General features: G+C 43.4%; 1 protein-coding gene and 1 long non-coding RNA gene across 7 annotated transcripts in view; one reads left to right on the top strand and one right to left on the bottom strand.

The window, feature by feature from the left end:
* Positions 1-21114, top strand: part of CDK19 (cyclin dependent kinase 19) — a 189337-nt gene that overhangs the window by 144210 nt on the left and 24013 nt on the right. For both annotated transcript variants that reach the window (XM_075923110.1, XM_075923111.1), the window contains 2 exons: positions 2542-2599; positions 6429-6560. In XM_075923110.1, the coding sequence (XP_075779225.1) occupies positions 2542-2599; positions 6429-6560 (190 nt within the window). The remainder of the gene's footprint in view (positions 1-2541; positions 2600-6428; positions 6561-21114) is intronic.
* The window catches only part of LOC142827513 (uncharacterized), a 56908-nt gene that overhangs the window by 12873 nt on the left and 22921 nt on the right, over positions 1-21114 (bottom strand). For 3 of the 5 annotated variants that reach the window (XR_012902196.1, XR_012902195.1, XR_012902194.1), the window contains exon 2: positions 14099-14240. This is a non-coding gene — a long non-coding RNA (uncharacterized LOC142827513). Of the gene's footprint in view, positions 1-9760; positions 12235-14098; positions 14241-17450; positions 17663-21114 lie in introns of those variants that run through there. The other 2 variants (XR_012902198.1, XR_012902197.1) reach the window with 2 other exon arrangements.

Here is a 21114-nt window from a genome sequence, read left to right as displayed (position 1 = left end):
TTATGGACACCTACATGTTTGCACTTCAATTTTTTCTTGTTACCTCAGCATTTCCAGTTCTGTCACACTGAGAGCTGTTAATTGCTATTGGCCCACTGATAGAGCAACATTTACTTTTTGTAAGCGACTTGCTAAATTATATCTGCATCTAGACCCTTGGTGCATGTTTCAGTTTTTCACACAAAATATTTGTTGCTGTTGATATTGTTTGTTTTGCAATTGTTCCTGGAGTATACAATCAAACCTCATAGCATCTCAACTGGAGATTTGTCTGTTCATTTTTTATAACTTGCAACTTAAATGTGAGACTTGGAACTCTTACTGTTTCTGCTGTTTCTATAGCAACTAAACTTGCACAAGCCAGAAATATCACTTTGTTACACGGTATTGTATTTGTATTTCAGTAAGGGGAGAGTTTTAGGAAAGCAAATAGTGTATTAATTGGGCTGCAACTGGGTCAAAAGTGTTGTCAGTTTTTATTAAGATAAGATTGTTAAATGATTCAGGGATTTTCATAGCCTTTCTTTATTTCCTTTGAATGAAATATTATCCTCCCTAGGCAACAAGAGATTTCCTTAGTGCATGTGTTTGTTTCCAATATCTTAGATACCATGGACATCACAGGTTTAATATTGTCTATGACCTAGAATGAGTCTTTCTTTATCATATGAATTACTACAAGTCTTATTTCAGTCACTGCAGAATTGCCCATATCTATTGTTGTCTTCATCTGCCTACAATCTTACATAGTTTTTTTATCCTCCATTTTTTATTACTGCCACTTCCTCTGTTCTTGTCACCTCAGTTGCCTTGTAACCATGTTCTAGCATGTCCAGTCCAGCCTCAAATGCAAGAGAGAACAGTTCAAGACAAAATTATTGAAGGAAATCAAAGTACTACAGAAAAATTGCAAAGAAAATTGGAGTAGAAGATATATGTATGTGCAGACAGTCTCTAACAAAAGGTGGTTTTGTAGCTGTTTTAAAAAAAATTAAATCTCTCCTCTACTGTTACAGCTTGGCTAAGTACACCCTCCTGATGGATTACATTGCAGATTACCTTGTTAACCCTGAATGCCTCCACTAACTGTCAGAACCAGTCACTCATGCTGTGGACAGGGGCAATGCATGGGAGAGGCATGAATGTTCACATGCCTCTCCCTGAAACATGATGGGGGGCAAGGAGCCAGCAGGTAGAGACAGAAGGGAAAAGGCGGAGCCAAAGCCTTTCCTCTTCCAGTTTTGGCCAGGCTGCCTGCCTGGAACACTGCCTAGTGCATCTTATTCTTATGTGTGAAATGTGACACAGCTCCTTAAGGGAAAGTGCATAATGTGCTTCTCTGTTCTTGCCTTTATTTTAGTCACAAGGTCAAAATCAACATTTAAACACTGTTGGTCAGGTATATTTTCTGTGCTGCCTCTGCTCAGCTGGTTTCCCTCACTGTGTGCTGCCTTTTGAGGATATCCTCTAGTCTAGCTTGACTTTACCAGGCCCCTCCCAAAGAGAGTGAAGCTTCCCTTGCTCTTCTCTCCTGGGTCTCCTCCTAAGACTGTGTTCACAGGTCTAAGTAGTCCTCTCTCTGATCCCCTGCACATTTTTAATTAAGTCTTCAGACATCTTTCCCCCAACTGCGTGTGATGGTCACAGGCAAGGCTCTGTCTGGTGTGTCTCAAAGGACTAGCTAGCCTTTGATAGGGACTCTATCCTGGGAAACAGTGACTCTGAAAAATTCTTAGGTGTCTTAATACTTGATCAACTGAATATGTGCTTTCAGTATGACACTGGCTAAAAGGGCTAAAATGATTGTAGGATAAACGGGACTGTTGAGTGAGGTGATATTGTCTTTGTGTTCTGCACAGGTGCACTACTACTGGAGTATTGCATCCAATTTTGGTGTGCAGAATTCAAGAAGGATGTGTAAAAAATCAGAAAGGATTCAGAAAAAAGTGACAAAAAATGATAAAAGGATTAGAAAACCTGCATTAATAGTGAAAGATGTAAGGCAGGGGTGGGGAACCTCAGGAGTGGGGGCCGAAGGCAGCCCCTGGCTTGCCTCAATTCCAATCCCTCAGCATTAGGGAGCCCACACAGGTGCTCCAGCCTCCCTGCCACCCAGCTGTGGGGCTGGAGCACACAAACTCTACTAGGCTGGGTTCCCTTAGGCTCTGGTGTGCAAGGGGAATGTAGAGAGTGTCTTTCTGCTTCTCAGTCAGGGGCTCCTTATTTTACTTCTCATTTGTATGCAGCCTCCAACTGATTTTTCTGTAGGTCAGCAGCCCCTGACCCAAAAAAGGTTCCCCCCTCGATGTAAAGCATTCCGTCTGTGTATATTAAATTTGATAACAGAGGTCTTAATACTATTGGGAAAAGGTATAATATGATCCAGTGACTGGAAGTTGAAGCTAGACAAATTCAGACTAGTAACAAGGTGTCAATTTTTAATAATGAGGGTAATTAAAAATTTGAGCAATTTACACTGGGCTTTGGTTGTATTCCTCACAAGGTGTGAGGCAAGTGAATATTCTGCTTTTTATTTTTCAGAAACCAGCAAACATTCTGGTAATGGGAGAAGGTCCTGAAAGAGGAAGAGTCAAAATAGGTAACTCTTTCAATAATATATTCATTAGATATACAATGAATAATTAACTTACTGTGTAATGTGATAGTTTAAAATAACAGATCATTCTAAAATTTACTGAATTCTTAATAAAAGCATTTTGTGCACAAAATCTAATTAAATTGAATTTTGGCCAAGAAGTATGTTTGTTTTTTAGAGCTTAGCGACTATTAGACTTGCATATAGATAATGAGGACTTCTATACTTACACTAGATAGGATAACTATAGGTGAGGGATATAAACACTCATGGTTCAAGGCATAAACCAAATATTAACTGTCAAAAGTTAGGAATACAATTTCCGTGTGGCTATGTTTGTTAATAATTGCCCAACATAGGCTTCTTGCAACTTTTACCTACCGCTCTGGTACTAGTGACTCTTGGGGTATGTCTAGACTACATGCCTCTGGCGACAGAGGCATGTAGATTAGACTACCAGGCATAGGAAAATGAAGCGGCCGTTTAAATAATCGCCGCTTCATTTAAATTTACATGGCTGCCGCGCTGAGCCGATCAGCTGTTTGTCGGCTCAGCGCGGTAGTCTGGACGCACGGGGGTCGACATCAAAGGCATTTGTCGACCTCCCAGGTATGCCTCATCCCAGGAGGCATACCTGGGAGGTCGACAAATGCCTTTGATGTCGACCCCCGTGCGTCCAGACTACCGCGCTGAGCCGACAAACAGCTGATCGGCTCAGCGCGGCAGCCATGTAAATTTAAATGAAGCGGCGATTATTTAAATCGCCGCTTCATTTTCCTATGCCTGGTAGTCTAGTCTACATGCCTCTGCCGCCAGGGGCATGTAGTCTAGACGTACCCTTGGAGACAGTTGACTGGACTAAAAGGATAACTGGATAATTGGTCTTATTTAGTAGGGAAATTCTTATGGTCTTAATAGGGCTGTCAAGTGATTAAAAATTAATTGTGATTAATTACTTGACTACAAATATTACAATCAATAACACTGCTAATAATGGAATATCATTTATTTAATTACATTTGATACTTTCTACATTTTCAAATATATTGATTTCAGTTACAACACGACACATAATGCACAATGCTCACTTTATATTTATTTTTATTGAAAATATTTGCACTTAAAAATAAAATTTTTCAGTTCACCTAAGACAAGTACTGTAGTGCATTCTCTCTATCATGAAAGTTGAACTTACAAATATAGAATTATGTATAACACTTGCATTAAAAAATAAACCAATGTAAAACTTTAGAGTCTACAAGCCCACTCATACCTGTTTTTTGTTCGGCCAATCGCTCACACAAACAAGTTTGTTTATATTAGCAGTAGATAGTGCTGCCGACTTCTTATTATCAATGTCACCTGAAAGTGAGAAATAGTATTCACCTGGCACTACTGTAGCTGGAATTGCAAGGTATTTTCAAGTTAGATGCACTAAAGATTCATATGTGCCTTCTTTCTCTATACCTGGTTCCAAAGGAATACATCCATGCTGATGATGGGTTCTGCTCGATAATAATACAAAGCAGTGTGGATCAACACATGTTCATTTTCATCATCTGAGTTACATGCCAACAATAGGTTAATTTTCTTATTGGTGATTTGGATTTTGTAGTTTCTGCACTAGAGTGTTACTCTTCTAAGATTTCTGACAGCATGCTCTAAACCTCATCCCTCTCACATTTTGGAAGGCACTTCATATTTTTACACCTTGTGTGGAATGCTGTAACTATTAAAGATGTTAACTAGCAGTTCATTGACTAGTCGAGTAGTCGATGGAATTTCCATCAACTATTCTACTAGTCGATAGGCACTTCCACATTCCTCCTTTGAAACGTACAAGAGCTCCCAGAGAGGCTCTAGTACATTTCAGAGGAGGAATGCAGAACTCCGTGTGCAACCTGGGGCCAGTGGGAAGTCCCGCTGACTCTGGGTTGCACATGGGTGCCAGCTTTGAAAGGACATGAGTCCCCAGTGGGGGCCCTTGTGCATTTCAAAGAGCCGGCACAGCATGGAGCCCAGGTTCAGCAGGGGACTCCCCAGCTGATCCAGGGCTCCCTGCGCAGTGCCGCTCAGCTGATCCTAGGATCAGCTGTGCGGCGCTGCCCCTTTGAAATGCCGAGGCGGTGTTCAAAGGGGCAGCCCTGCACAGCTGAACCTGGGATCAGCTGTGCGGCCCTGTGTGTGTGGAGTCCGGGGTCAGCTTGGGACTCTCCAGCTGATCCTGGGCTCCAGTGCCGCATTTCCATGGAATCCGGGATCAGCTGGGGAGTCCCAAGCTGACCCCGGACTCCACACACACAGGGCCTCACAGCTGATCCCAGGCTCACCTGTGCAGCGCTGCCACTTTCAAGTACCTCCTCTTCCCTCCCCTTTGCTGCCTCTACGTAACAGAGGAAGCGGGGGCGGGGGAATCAACTAGTTGACTGACTATCCGATAAGCTTTTAACATCCCTAGTCTTTAACATCCCTAGTAGCTATCTTTAGAAATTTCACATTGGTACCTTCTTTGTGTTTTGCCTAATCTTCAGCGAAAGTGTTCTTAAAACGAACATAAGCTGAGTCATCATCTGAGACTTCCATAACATAAAATATATGGCAGAATGTGGTGAAAATGGAGCCAAAGACATACTGGTTTCCTCGAAGTAGTTCAGTCACAAATTTAATTAAGACATTTTTAAGGGGTGTCATAAGCATGGGAGCATGTTTGGAATAATGGCCAAAGCATGAAGGAGCATATGAATGTTTATCATATCTGGCATGTAAATACCTTGCAATGCTGGCTACAAAAGTCCCACATGAAAGCCTGTTCTTGCTTTCTGGTGATATTGTAAATAAGAAGTGGACAGCATTATTTCCTGTAAATGTAAACAAACTTGTCTGTCTTGGCGATCAGCTGAGCAAGAAATAGGATTGAGTGGACTAGTAGGCTCTAAAGATTTCTATTGTTTTGTTTTTGAGTACAATTATGTAACAAAATAGCTACATGTATAAGTTGCACTTTCACAATGAACAGATTGCACAATAGTACTTGCATGAAGTGAATAGAATAATAATTTTTTTATTTATAATTTTTACAGTGCAAATATTTGTAATAAAATAATATAAAAAGTGAGCAATATCCATGGGGGACATTGCTGCTCAGTAAGCCAGGGTATAAATCTATAGCACACTGTTCGCCTTGAGATCATCTGATGGCATCCGGGCTCTGAAGGCAAGGGTTAGCAGGTATCGGGCTCCTTCAGAGGAGAGAGACAAGAGTATATTGAGAGGCAGTTTGGAGTTGTGCTAACTGTCCTGCTTAGCAGAAGTGGCCTGGCTCTGGGAGTAGGGCAGAGAAGGTTGCAGGGCAACTAACCAGTGTCCTGGCTTTCACAGCACAGAGAGTCAAGTGCCCAAGCAGGGTGGGCAACTCCCACTAGCTTCTAATCCATCAGCTTTTGGCAAGAGGTGAACTCCACAAATGGAAGGCAGGGAGGAGGAAGACATGGCCCCAGCGTGCCCCAATGCCCTATTTTTCTATGTCTGTGCCTTTAAACCCTAGGCCGCTGCTCTGCTAGTCCCACCTTGATTATGGCCCTATTTTACTGTGCTACAGTTCCACAAAGAAGCCTCTTTTTAAATGTTAAATAATGGTCTCACTTAATAGAAATCAACAGAATTGAGCCTAGTATAAAATCTGAAGTAATTCAGTAGCCATGATTTATAGTGTTCAATTATATTAGGTTGCATCGTGTTCGAATAAAAATCTGTCTTACCATGCTTGTAAATATTGCGTGTCATTATGTGACTTATGTATACTCAAACAACAATTTTAATATTTATTTTTCAGCTGACATGGGTTTTGCCAGATTGTTCAACTCGCCTCTGAAACCTTTAGCAGATTTGGATCCAGTTGTGGTAACATTCTGGTATAGAGCTCCAGAACTGTTACTTGGCGCCAGACATTACACAAAAGCAATTGGTAAGTTACTGTGTAGGGAAGTGGTTTAAAGTGTCAGTGTAACTGTAGGTTTATTCCTTCTGTGGTCTATTCCAGAAGTGCTTAGTCAGGTCTCCAGCTGTCACCTATTTCTTGGTGGGGACTGTTGTCTCACTATCTTCTGACCAGGGTTAAAGACTGCACAACCCCCTGCTACACACTTTGATATTCCCAGCGAGCCAGTCTGCCTAACAGCCAGTGCCTGGGCTGAGCTTAGCTCAGGACAATAACAGTGTTTTTACCAGTGCCAATATAGTTTTCCCAAGGCAAGTACATTTATTCATAAGGCAAAAGTATTACAGGAAAAGCATATAAATTGCCCCAGTATACATCCGTTTTGCCCTAAAGTCGTTGATGCTTGTAGGAACTGATGTGTTATAAGTCCTCCCATTCCCCGCTCTTAAGTCATGCAAAAAAAAAAAAACCACCCTAATTTGTGCAAATGGAAGTCAGCTGTGGGGAAAAAATGTCCTGCTTTAAGTTGTTTCATTGTAAGTGCAAGTTTTTTGGAAAGTATCTTGGACTTATAGCGAAGATGGCCTGTATTAAAAACAATAAATACACTTACATTCTTTCTAAATGTACCAGAAATAACCTATTTTCCACATGTGGCGCCTAATAGGCCAGTTTTCCTTCCAAAACTTCAGCAATGCATAGGGCCTTTGCTTGTTCAGAAAGTTCAGTCCCTGTACTGAATCACAAGGAAGGCCACAAGTTATTCAACTTATCTTTATATATCAAAAGCCCTCTCTTTGTCCCTGGAAAACACAGAGGGTGGAACTCTTTTGGAGTTGCTTACAGTCCCAGAGATAATCAGCTCCTAGGGGAGCCATGGTAACCTCCCTTATGTAGTAGAACACAGTCACACATAAACATACGTTTTATACTGTGTTCCCTAAAGATAGTACATAGGGTTGCAATATCTGTCAGTTTACATTTATGTTTCCTAAACAAGCCAGTGAACTGGAATGTTATGTTACAAAATGCTGCAGCATATGTTGACAAAGAAGTTTTGTTTCAGACAGAATTCCTTGAGTGGTTTTTACATATTCCTACTCCTGGGTGATAGAGGTGGTGCAGCTCCGATAGTGGAATGTTTCATAGCAATGCCTGTTGGAGTGTGTTTGCATCCTCTGCTGTCTCTGTCCTCCTGGTTCCTGAACATGCTGACAGCAAGGTTACAAAAGGGGTATGGAGCTCCAGCTGCCTTACTTTCTTTCCACAGTGGCAGCAGACAGACCAGGAACCTCCGTAGGCTTCTCCATCCCAGAGTCAACTTCTTTAAAGATTCAGTATGTTAGTTAGATTTCTGAATTAGTTAGGATTTGTGTTAGAAATTTAGATTATTTTCCTTAAAAATATTTCCAATGTTCATTTGTATTACTTCTCACCCCTTTGGTGTGAGCTTATAGATCCTGTGGTGAATCTGAAGGAGAGGAGACCAAAATTTAAAAGATTTATCATTTGTCTCTTCTTTGGACAACCAAATGAAATGTGTGACTTGTTTGAGGGAAAGACATTCTGCTTCCCTGTGCACAAACGACAGCACTTTCACAAGAGCTGGCAAGGATCATCAGAACCATCTCCAAGCCTTGCTATTTCAGCATGCAATTGTAGCCAAACTCTCTGGTTCCTTAAACATTGGTTTTGTAAGTAGTGAGAGGCCTGCATCAGTCCCTTAGCCATCAAGGAATAAAGTCCAAGATGCTGACAAAGGTATTGTTTTCCACTTCTGAAAGGAAAGCTATATCTGAGGTACTGAAGGATCCTAAGCCATTGGATCGTAGGCCTAGAAACAGCAGAACTCTATTGGTACATCTACACTGCATGGCTATTTTGGGATACCAGAGGTCTAAACAAGCCATGTCTACACATGCTGCCTGTTAGTTTGAAATATTTTTTTGAAATAATGGGTGCGCTATTTCGCCATTCCGATAAACCTTGTTGCATGAGGGATTAGGGATGGCTTGAAATAGCTTATTTTGAAATTTGGCGTGTCTACACAGTGCCAAATTTCAAAATAACGCTCTATTTCAAAATAGTTTTGAAATAAGATTCACAATTTGCATAGCTGTGTAGATGTATCCTATAGGTGCCAGCCTCCTACTAGGAATACCCATTTGAATCCAATGTCTCCACCTCTGCATAAGAGTGTGGCACAAGATACAGATAGCTGTTTCAGCCAGTATTATGTACATGCTTCATTTGAATCATTGCTCTGGGGTGGGGCTGGAAATGAAGGGTTCAGTATGCAGGCTGCCCCAGAGAGAGGGGACTACCCCAGCCCTCTCTGCAACAATAGCTTGGAGCCAGGTGAGAAGTGCCTCAGTGTGGCTGCTGCAGCTTCAGTGGGCACAACGGGGAAAGGGGTGCCCGTCCCCCAGGTGGGGCAGGTCAAGGTTCATCTGCCTCTTGCACTCCCCAGCCAGAGAGAGGAATGCAGTAAACAATGCACTTTCCCCTCACTCCCCCCTGAGGAAGGGGAACAGCCAGTAACATTCCTGTATGAATTGAAAAGGGAATAGCTTCAGTCTCTCTGCCCTTCCCAAAGAGCACCTAGTACCGTGGTCACCAACAGGTCGATCGCGATCGACTGGTCGATCGTGAGGCCTCGGCCAGTCGATCACGAGGCGTCCTGTCCGCCCCGCCCCCATTTCCCTCCCATCCCCGAGAAGCCCCACTACCTACCTTCAGTGAAAATGGAGGTAGTGTCGGCTTCCCGGAGATGGACAGAAGTCCCGCAGCTTAGCGCCACTTCTGGCGATCCCAGAAGTAGCGCTAGCTGCTCTGCCGGGTGTACTGCGGGAGGGAGCATGGGCTCCTTGCACCGCATGGGAGGGGTGAGTCAGCCCCGAGGGAGGCGCGCGCGCACGGGGCTTCCCTGCGCCGGGGGGGGTTGGTTCCGGGGCAGGCGCGTGCGCTCGGGGCTTCCCTGCGCCGGGGGGGGTCGGCCCCGAGGCAGGCACACGCTGGTTTCCCTCTGTGGGCGGGGGAATCCTGGGAGGAGGCAGATACAGGGGACACTCTGCCTCCACTGGCACCCCACTCCACTAACTCTATCCCCACTCCCCTGTCCCCACTCCCTGAACTCTATCCCCACTCCCCTGTCCCCACTCCCCTGTCCCCAGCTACAGAACTCTGTCCCCACTCCCTTGTCCCCAGCCACAGAATTCTGTCCCCACTCCCCTGTTCCTAGCTACAGAACTCTGTCCCTATTCCTGTCCCCACTGGCATCCTGTCCCCTGCTGCAGAACCCTGTCCTCTGCCCTCCCAGCACACTGTTCCCTCTCCACTGCCCCCAGCCGCAGAACTCTGTCACCACAAAATGTATAATTATAAATGCTTCATTTTAGATTTAAATAGCATGAATACAAAACAGACCATTTATTTCAGAACTATAAACACGTGATTTTAATTTTATACATCGCGTAACTGAAAAATAAACTGTTTATCAGAGTGTGTAAGTAAGGGCTGGGGATAGCAAATGATGGACAGGAGGAGAATAGAGAGGGCAGGGCTTCAAGAAAGGGGCGGGGCTTCAAGGAAGGGGCAGGGCGGTAGATTTTCGCCTGTTCGGAGATTTAAAAAGTGATCTTGGGTGTAAAAAGGTTGAAGACCACTGACCTAGTAGATACACTAAGGAAGCTTGGGGCTGGAACAGTCCGGGAGGGGAGGTGTTGCCCTTAGCCTTCCCCTACCTGATGATTCTGTCTTTTTTTTTAAATAGTTTTATGAGACGCAATCCATTCCAGCTATATCCCATTTTCATGGCACAGCCACACCCTTACCTTGCTTTAAGTTATGATAAGAGGAAGCTGTATACTGAATTTGGTGGTCCTAGATCTTACTTTTTAGGGGTTCTTGAATAAACAGACAGACAGACAAACTCTCTCAAATATATAGTAAATATATATAGATATAGAGAGAGCGTGCTTTCAAGAATTAATAAGTATAAAATAATTATTGTTTAATTATGCAAAAGATTACTAAGTTCCTGTCCAAAGGTGTTTACCATTTACACCAAATTATATAAAGACTCGGTGTAAAAATAGCAGAGGATGGTACTGTAGGTTGAACCTCTCTTGTCCGGCACCCTGTGGTCTGGCAAAATCTGTGGTTGAGCATGATTTTCATTAGCTAGATGTCTACTTATCATGGGTGTGGCCAACTTTTGCGGAACCCCATGAAGTTTGTTTATAGCCACCAGCCCTGGCTCCCAGTGTTCTGTGCTGTTATTTAGCTCTAATTTACCCCTAAATGTTTTCTAATAGCCCAGTAAGCAGTGAAAGTGTTGGTAATGCTGCTAGACAATATTGACTTCCCATGGTTTGGCAAATTCTCTGGTTGGGCATCAGTCAGGTCCCAAGGGTGCCAAACTAGAGAAGATCAACTTGTAGTTTGGAGAGTTTTGTTTGCTTTGTAATGGAGTAATGACAGTTTAAACTGACTAACACGGCTACGTTTCTATCACTAAACTGATGAGAGTTAGCTTTTGTGGCTCTCACATAAGAAGTGAATCTTTAGGATGGATTTGAATGGATAGAGAGTATATTCCAAACTCATGGGGTAGCAAGATAGACAGCACCCTTCAGAAGGTGGCAAAATCTGTTCCTATAATTTTATGAAGCATATGTAGGAGAAAAGATCGAAAGAAGTGGTGAGGCCAGATTTGTTGGCAGACTGAAGAGGTTGAAGGGGGATGTGGAATAGAACAGAGAGATATGTGGGTGTGGAATTATGCAGTTTGAAAGCAAGTTGATGTTTGTAGCATGATAATTGTGATGTTTATGCTCCTTATGAGTCCAAACTTGAATTTTGCCTCAAGAATTGTGAGCAATTACCAAGAAGTCTTAGTGAGCTAAATGTACCAGGGACAGTTGCCATTTCAGTTGCAGACCACACATTAGAGACACATTCCTTTGGTGAAGAAGGAAACTCTTTATCTACATCTTGAAATGCCTTTCTGAGAAACATAATTATAACTTGTCTTAAAGTTCCATAGTTCTGAAGAGATGGAATATTTTAGTAATAGCTCTTGATCTAGATAAGGCATTTATTGAATAGAACTTAATCGTTCAGGAGGGAAAATTGCCTGGGTGGTTTTGAATTTGCATTTTATGAAAAAGTGATAGATAACATAGTCATAGCTTCTAATTTTCCACAGCATGTTTATTTTTCCTCTGTTGTCCATATATTGGTTAGTTGAAGTCAATCTAACTTACGTTCTTCTTTGAGAAGTGTCCCTGTGGGTGCTCCACCTTAGGTGCACCAGCGCTGCTGCGCCCACGGTCGGCAGATCCTTACTAGCAGTGCCCCTCCAATTGGCTGTGCACATGGAGCATTGGCACATGACGACTTGCACCATCACTCTGCGCACACAGCCAGCTGCCACCTCAGTTCTCTGACTACCGCTGGCTTAGGTTGCATAGATCAGTTGCTCTCTCCCCATATATCTATTAGCCTTAGATACATGGTTTAAGTTTAGGTTACTTTGTAGTTTTAGTGTTACGATTATTTTCGCTGATAGTTACTTTAAAGAGAGAGAGAGAGAGAGAGAGAGGATCTGAAAGAACAATGAATGGGAGCAGGGCAATTCTCCCTCCGACCCCCACTCCACAGGAGCCCAGTTTTACACACCAACGCCTCACAGTAAGCTCTGAAAAAAACAAACACAGAGATTACTTATCGGGACATGCCAGGATCCCCAGGCTTTAAGAAATGTGACTCCTGTAGGGTGTTTATTTCAATTTCTGACAGCCACTCATGCTGCGTATGCTGCCTGGGGCATACGCATAACATGCGACAGTGTGCTCACTGCCTGAAACTTTCAAACAGGACACAAAAAGCCAGACAACTTCACATAAAAATCATGCAGCTGGACAAGACTGGCACAGCTGCTGAAAAAGGAGACAGAGAATTACCCCCCACAAGGAAGTCCCCTGGGGATGCTCACCTACAAGGGGCTAAGACTCAGATAAGCCCCAGGGAACAGGACAGGCAGAAGTCTAAGCATTCCCACTCTGAATCCCTGCTAAGAAAGCACTCAGGGCTGCAATTCTACCCCTGCACCTGCCAAACCACAGGACAAACAGAAAGGGAATGAGGCCGACACACATACCAGCCGAGTCCCCAAAAAGATGGACGACTTTCCCTCTTTAAGCCAGATGTAGCAGCAAAGCACACAGGCTTCACCCTGGCACTGGCAAAGTCACAAAGAGCGGTACCACTGATGCCACTGTCAGTGCTTCAGCAGCTAACAGCGGCGCTGAGCAAAGTGCGCTCCGCAGCGGCACCATGCGGGGAGAGAAAAGTGCTTAAAGTGCCGGTACTGGCTAGAAGTGCTAATCCACACAGAAGACACTCGGCACTGACAAGACCATCAGTAACAGTACCAGGCTGCTCCCCTCTTCTCTCACCAATGGCACAGCCCACACAGGGACTTCTTATGCCCCCTCCTCTTCAGCTGCCTCAATTTACTTCCCAAGAGGAGCTGAGGGTGAGGTCAACACCAGGCACGCTGCTCTTTGGGACAGATGGTACCCCAAGCACCTCCAGACAGAGCCTATTATTTTCATCATGCTCAATTTCCAATTCGCTGATGAAGGTGACCCCAGAGGGACATACATGCCTACAGCCTCATCACCCAAGCTCCTGCAACTACAACAGTGGCAACAGCCACAGTGGTTTCCACCACCCATATAGTCCAGTTGGCTGTATTCAAATCCCTGAACAGCATATTGACTGTAGCAGCCCTGCACATCATGGGCTCCTAGCTAGCCTTCGTCCTCCCTCCTCACAATCACCTGACCACTCTATCTTCTAGGAGGAAGAGGAGGATGTGAATGTCACTGTGGGGGACAGAACAATCAACTCCCCACCTACTGAACAATACACATCACTATCACCTGAGGATACAATTATGCCCTCATCATCCAATGCAGGGGATGACTTCAAAGCCTTCTAAGAGCTCTTTAGAAGGGTGACATACTGGACATATCAATCTCAGATGCACCTGAGACAAAACACAAACTAACGAACAACCTTCATGCCTCACCACAAACCAGGCTGGCAATACCAATGAATGAGGCCTCATTGACCCGGCAAAGAAACTATGGTAGACACCAGCAACAATCCCACCTACTGGAAAGAGGGCCAGCCGAAAGTATTATGTAGCTCTGCAAGGGGCAGTATTTCTATTTTGCCACACTGCCTCGAATTCTCTGGTTGTTGAGGCGGTCAACCAAAAGGGCAAACAGCAGGCCACACGTACGGTACCTTTACTCATCCACTAGCCTTCAACTCAGGATTGACAACTACACTGCCCTCTTGGCAAAATACACACACCACACTTTCAACCAATTGTCAAATTTTATTTAAGATCTTCCAGACAATAAAAAGGAGCAGTATAAAGACAACATGAAAGAAGGGGCACTGATCTCTAGAACAGCCCTACAGGCTGTGCTCGATGCAGTAGCCATGGCCTCAAGGTCCATAGCGCTGGCCGTTGTAATAAGGCGTACCTCGTGGCTCTAGCACTCTGGCTTTCCAAAAGAAGTCCAGTCCATGGTTGAGGATCTTCCATTTGAAGGGCCGAAAATTTTCGCTGAGTCCACCAACTCCTCGCTGCGCATGTTAAAGGACTCAGTGGCCACACTGAAGACCCTAGGAATAAATGTAACAATGAATAGAAAGAGACAAGGAAGACCTACACATAGATATAAAAGCTACACCATTCAACCAACAGCTGAGACAATATGATAGCAGGCGCCGATCAAGACAAAGCAGGCGCATACAAACACCCAGGGCTGGTCCGAGCCATTTTGGCGCCTCCGGGTGCATGACGCATGCACAGGCCCACCCCCAGGATGTGCAACCCCGCCTCCGGGCACACAACGCGTGGGCGGACGCACATCGCATGCGCTGCCCAGTCGGCCCAGCCACCGCCGATGGTGCGCAGCTCGGGGCTGCCCAAGGCAGGCTGAGCCTGGCTGTGCAGGGCCCTGAGGCCATGGGGGGAAAGGCGCTGCTGGCCAGTGCTATGGGGGTTAACACTGCCCCCGCCCCAGGTGGCTGCTGCAGCCCGCTGGGAGCTGGGCACCCCCAGTAGGTTGGCGCCCTGGGCAGCTGTCCGGCTAGCCCACCTCTTAGTCCGGCCCTGCAAACACCTGACGACGCAACAACCGTCAACATCTCGCCAAGCATTTTGAAGATCAGGTCAAGGGTCAGACAGCACCAACATCTCCAAGGCAGCAATCTATATCCTGCACGTTATTTGGCAGCAGGCTAGCAGCATTTATCCAGCATGGAAAAACATCACCACAGATAAGTAGGTGCTAAAAATTATTCAGACCAGCTACTGTATCCCCTTTACCACCACCCCTCTCCACTAACTCCCCTCCCAATCTCTCTTCAGGGACCCCTTTCATGATAAGGTGCTCGTACAAGAGGCTCAACACCTCTTGTAACTAGGAACAGCAGAAGAGGTCCTGGCAGAGCACAGAGGGAGGGGTTTCTACTCCCACTACTTCCTTACAATCAAGAAGTCAGGGGGTTGGAGGCCGATTCTGGATCTTCAAAAACTCAACTGCTTTGTATGTTACCAGTGACTCAAAATAGTAACTCTAGCCACCATCATTCCTGCCTTAGAGAAGGGAGAGACTGTCTGTCCACCCTCGACCCCCAGGATGCATATTTTCACATAGTCATACTCATATATCCGTCCCACATACATTTTCTGAGATTCACCAAACACGATTGATATTTCAATACAAAGTGCTGCCCTTCGCACTCTCAACAGCCCCAAGAGTCTTTTCAAAGGTTCTGTCAGTGGTAGCAGCCCACCTCAGGAAAGGAGGCATAACCATATTCCTGTATTGGGATGATTGCCTTCTAAAAGACCCCACAGCACACAAAAGGCCATATGTAGATCTTGGGAGGCTGCCCCGTTATCCCCCCCCCCTCAAAGCACAAAGCATGAGTTAGTCCGGCCCAGGGATTCTATTGGTCCCGTCCCCCCTCGAGTAGTTGCGAACTGTCTGGTGGGTAGACACACACATGCAGCCTGAGCACATTTACCAGCCAGGCAGTTCAAAACTACAAACTGATACATCTAGTAATAATTCAATTTACCTAATGAGAAAATACCAGACATGTTATATGTCTGGTCTTTTCTTAGTTTGTTTTTTATGTGTTTATATTTTTGGGCTGCAAAAAGCAGTATTGGAAAAAAAAAAGAGTTCCAACTAAAATAAAAAGTTTGGGAAACCCTGGTCTAACCAACTTTCTGTCGGTCTTACAGTCCATTTATCCAATCCATATTCCTTAACTTGCTGGCAAGAATATTGTGGGTGACCATATCAAAAGCTTTGCGAAAACTATCACTGGGGGTTTTGGGAGGACCAGAAACAACTTATTTGAATATTCATCATTTGATTAATGAATATGCAAATATGCAAATGAACATTACCAATCCTCCAAAAGTTCGTAAATGGATTTACTGGTCCCCTTGTCAAAAAGTTTGGAAACGCCTGCTTTAAACTATTTGAAGGCTTCAATATCTGAGATTTAGGTGAGAGGATTATTCCAGGAGTGGGTGAGTAAGATTCTGTGGCCTGCATTGTGCAGGGGGTCAGACTAGAGGATCATAATGGTCTCTTCTGACCTTAAAGTCTATGAGTCTATGAGTCCAGGACCTGGCGCAAGCCGGGACTTAAGATTTAAGCTGTTTCTCCCCCCCCCCCCAAGCACTAGTTCTTGCTTCCATCCCCCCTTGTTGTCTCTAATACAGTGCTACTCGACTAGCCACTTGCATCCCTACTGTAGTGTAGACTTTCCCTCAGACATCTTTAGTGCCTTTCTGGGCATTTGAGATTGGTACAAACTATGTTTCTGTTTGTCCTCACATTTCCTTTGCGGATTTATCTCTGATTTACTTCCCTTCAGCCCTGTACATATCTCTCCAATCTGAAAATGTTGTTTTCCTCAGCTTGGTCTCTGTGCTCCTCAGGTTCTAGTAATTTCTGATGCCCTGTCCTATTTCCTCACAATGCATGATAGATTCTTACCCTCTGCCATCCTTCTGTACCTGTCTGCCTGCCTACCCCTTTCAAATCATAATTCAAGATTTTTTTTCCATGGACTATGACACCTAATTCTTTCTAATAAAATGATCAAATGCATGCCTTCTAACATAAAGCTTGAGTTGGGAGCCTATATTAATCCTGTATTTTGCAATGTTGTATAGCCTTTTGGACTTTGCTTGCATGTTGTTTGAGTGGTCATCCAGATAAGCTGTGTCATCAGCAAAAGCTCTTCTGCTAAACTGTTGCTAAGCTATGAGATGCTTGTGTTGCAGGAATTAAAGATTATGCATGTGATGAATCCTCCAGGAATACACCCAGCCAAAACTGGAAACCCTAATTGCATGTTCGCACTTTTTTTCATAATGTATTCCATGGCAACACCAAAGAGACGAGGTGAGGTGTCTTTGTTTGACACCAGTATTAACCTATTTACTCCAGTCTGTATTTACTTTAAATAGGCAGGTGTACCTTGCTCTAGAGCCTTAATTATGTTAATTATTTCTGTTGGCATAACATTCTCTTCAAAATATTCCAGAATAAACTAGGATAGAAGCTGTCAAATATTCTTAAAATCTATGAAGTTTATGAAGTATTTTTTGCCATTCAGTGCTCTGATAGTTATTCATAGGGTGAAAATCTAGTTGAAACATGGTTGTCTTAATCAAAATGCAGCCTGTCCCTTTGCTTTGCCTCAACCACTTATTTTATTCTGCTTAACATAATATGACCAAACTGCATATCAATGGAAGGAGTACAATAATTCATCAGTTATTCTGGTCACTCAGGTTACCTTTTTTTTTTTTTTAATTTTGTCTCTACTGCCTCTTTTCTAATATTCTTGAAGCTTTTCCTGATTCCAGACTTCACTGAAAAAGTGTAGTGATTTTATCCGTGGTTTCATCATCATAATCTTCCTACATTTTCCAGTGACTTGTTTGTTACCTGCAGTGTACCGAGGTTTTAAATTTGTATTGCGGCTTTCACTTCTTTGTTGCTAAAATACTAGGATTATGAAAAACAAAACAAAAAAGCAGAGGGGACTGTCAGTTATGTAGTTGCAAATCTATAAAAAACATCACAGGCTGTTACCAAGTTCTTCTGAATTTACATTAGGATAAATGTAGAAATTGGCCCTTTGCTCCTAGATCGCCTTGCAGCAGGTAGCCACTGAAACAAAGATATACAACAAAGAAATATATTTCATGGCAGATTCAGACTATAACATGTTTAAAAAGGAAATCAGGAAATTAAACATTATTTCCCATGCAGCTCTAACTTAGCCCCATTTCTCTTTATTGGCATGAAGGTGGCAAAATCTGTTCCTATACTTTTATGAAGCAACTGTATTTTTCCAGCTCCTCCTTTCCTCTTTTCCCAAAGAAATAGTCTTATATTTGTGATTTTACAATTGGTTTGCAGTACAAGTGATAAAATCATAAGGAGAACTTCATATGAGTTTAACTTCATATGAAATTAAGATGGAAATCAGTATCTAATTTCTCTCTCATATTCCAGTGCCATCAGCTTCAAGTTTTAAAATGCCAGTATGTTCCTAAGTCGCTCCAAGAGTTGGGTCAATTAATATGTTTTGGCAATAAAATTCAAGTGAATGGCACTATCTAGAAGGAAATAGTGTCATAACTTTGTAAGGTGGTAACTGCATTTACCAGCAAGATATGGTAATTGAAAATCTACAATTTAAAGACAGAACTATGAATTTTCATCTCAGATTATTGCCCTCTATTTGGCAATGGTGAAGCCACTTCTGGAGTATTGTGTCTAGTTCCTCCTCCCCACTATAGAAATGTTGTGGGTAAATTAGACACAGCCAAGTAGAGGGCCACAAAATGATTAAGGGGCTGGGGATATATACCTTATGAGGAAAGGCTGAAGGAACTAAGCTTATTTAGTCAGCAGAAGAGAAGAGTGAGAGGGGATTTGATAGCAGCCTTCACCTACGTGAAAGGGGGTTCCAAAGACGTTGGAGCTAGGCTGTTTTCAGTGGCAGCAGATAACAGCAATGGTCTCAAGTTGCTGTGGAGAAAGTCTAGGTCGGATATTAGGATAAACTATTTCACTCGGAGGGTGGTGATGGGAGCACTGGAATGGTTGCCTTGAGAGGTGGTGGAATCTCCATCCTTAGAGGTTTTTAAGGCAAGGCTTGACAAAGCCATGGCTCGGATAATTTAGTTGGACTTGGTCCTGCTTTGAGCAAGGAGTTAGACTAGATAGCCACTTGATGTCTCTTTCAACTCTAATCTTCCATGATTCTATGAAATGGGTCCCAACTGTAAATTTCTGTTAGTCTCAGAAATCTGTTATCACTTATGTTTTCAAAGTACCCTTTACAAGGAAGTGGGCTGAAACCTTATATTTGAATAAAAAGATTCTCTTTTAGAAAGCCAAGTTTGCATCAGTTAACAGAGGGGTTCCTGCAAATGATTCCTCCAGCTCATCATTACAATAATAAACACATTTGTTTAAAGAATTCAACTACTGAAGTTTACATAGTAGTAGTCTAAATATCAGCACTTGATCAAAGTTGATTTGTGCCAATCTTTAAAGTTATCTAAGGGTGTGTCTAAACTACATGGCTCCATCAATGGAGCCATGTAGATTAGGCTGATCGGCAAAGGGAAATGAAGCCGCGATTTAAATAATCGCGGCTTCATTTAAATTTAAATGGCTGCCGCGCTGAGCCGACAAAGGGCTTATCAGCTGTTTGTCGACTCAGCGCGCAAGTCTGGACGCTCCTGCGCTGACCTGAAAGCCCTTTATCGACCTCCCTGTTATGTCTTGTAGGATGAGGTTTACCGGGGAGGTCGATAAAGGGCTTTCATGTCGGCAGGGGAGCGTCCAGACTGCCCCGATCTGCTGACAAACAGCTGATCGGCAGAGCAGGGCAGCCATTTAAATTTAAATGAAGCCGCGATTATTTAAATCGCAGCTTCATTTCCCTTTGCCGAACAAACAAATCTACATGGCTCCGTCGACGGAGCCATGTAGTTTAGACATATCCTATGAGTACAAAACTCTGGTGCTGAGAGATTTTAACTTCCATTAATTTGAAATTCAAATGTGATTACAGCAATATCAAATATCTCTCACCACTGCATTGCAGGCTCCTGCCTCCAGATGACTACCTCATTCTCAAAATATGGATGGGATTGCCGCTTTGCTGGCACTAATGCTTTCATACACCAGCCAATTTAGTTACATATAAGAATGCAAGAGACACTCTTAGTATCTCATATGTAATACAACAAATTAATGTAAGATTGAACCCGTTGGTAACACAGACAGTAAAATATTGCAAAGCAAACCACTATGCATAGAAAGAAGATAAAGCCCTTCTCTTGGTGTTTGTGCTTTCTGAGAGGTAAGATATCTCCTTAATCCCTCCTTTCCCATGAAGCTGATATAGCAGTTGAGGTATTAAAAGCTTTATCTAATTCTCAGTGAAGTCAATAGAAAGTCAATCGTTAGGTTCACTGTGAGTTGAAACGAGCTATGAAAGCATATTGCACCCATTTTTCTTACGACTCATTCCCCCAAGAAAGAAATATTTTCTGTCCTTAGAGTGACTGAATAATTTACTGCCATTTTAAAACTTGAAACTGATGGCAGAGAAGTGTCATAGTTTATTAAAACAGATGCATTGGAATATGTGAGAGAAATTAGATACCGATTTCCATCTTAATGTCACATGAAGTTAACCTCATAAGAACAGAATTGTACATGCCACCCAAACATCTTGTTAAACTGTAATGTTGTGCCTTCAGACTGGAAGTGAAAAATCAGATCTAAAGCCTCGGGGGAAGCCGCTGCCGGAGCCCCTCCGCGGCTTTGAAAAGCCTCGGGGGAAGCCGGCGGCCGGGCATCCCAGGCACACCTGGGCTGCCCTGCCGCTGGAGCCCCTCCGCGGCTTTGCAAAGCCTCGGGGGAAGCCGGCGGTGGGGCATCCCAGGCTGCCCCGCCGCCTGTATACCCGGCGTATAAGACGACCCCCGATTTTTGGGGGATGTTTTTTAGCATCAAAAGTCGTCTTATATGCCGGAAAATACGGTAGTTAATTGAATGATTTTGTCTGGTGACCATGCTTTCAATATTTTAGAAGGCATAGATTTGATCCTGGCCTATGTGATTTACTTATATATTAAAAGAAGAAAATAAATTTTCTTAACTTTGAATAAATTGGTCATTGGACTGAATTAGTGGAATAAACTAAAACAAAAAAATTATTTCTGCACCTGCAGAAAAGGCTACTGATTTCAAAAGCTAGTTTAGCACTTCAGTAAACCAGGATGGTTCAGGTGCTTAAGTTAATGACTTTTTCCAATTCAGTGGTTTGACTTTCTTTGAAAGTTGGCAGCAAACATGTTGTTGCTTATTTCTTAAAGATTATGGTAAATTTAGATCTTAATGTAACTTGTCATTATTTCAGATTTACTTAT

This window comes from Pelodiscus sinensis, chromosome 3 (assembly GCF_049634645.1).
Source record: "Pelodiscus sinensis isolate JC-2024 chromosome 3, ASM4963464v1, whole genome shotgun sequence".
Classification (NCBI taxonomy): Eukaryota; Metazoa; Chordata; order Testudines; family Trionychidae; genus Pelodiscus; species Pelodiscus sinensis.
This window is presented reverse-complemented; position numbering and strand designations above follow the sequence as displayed.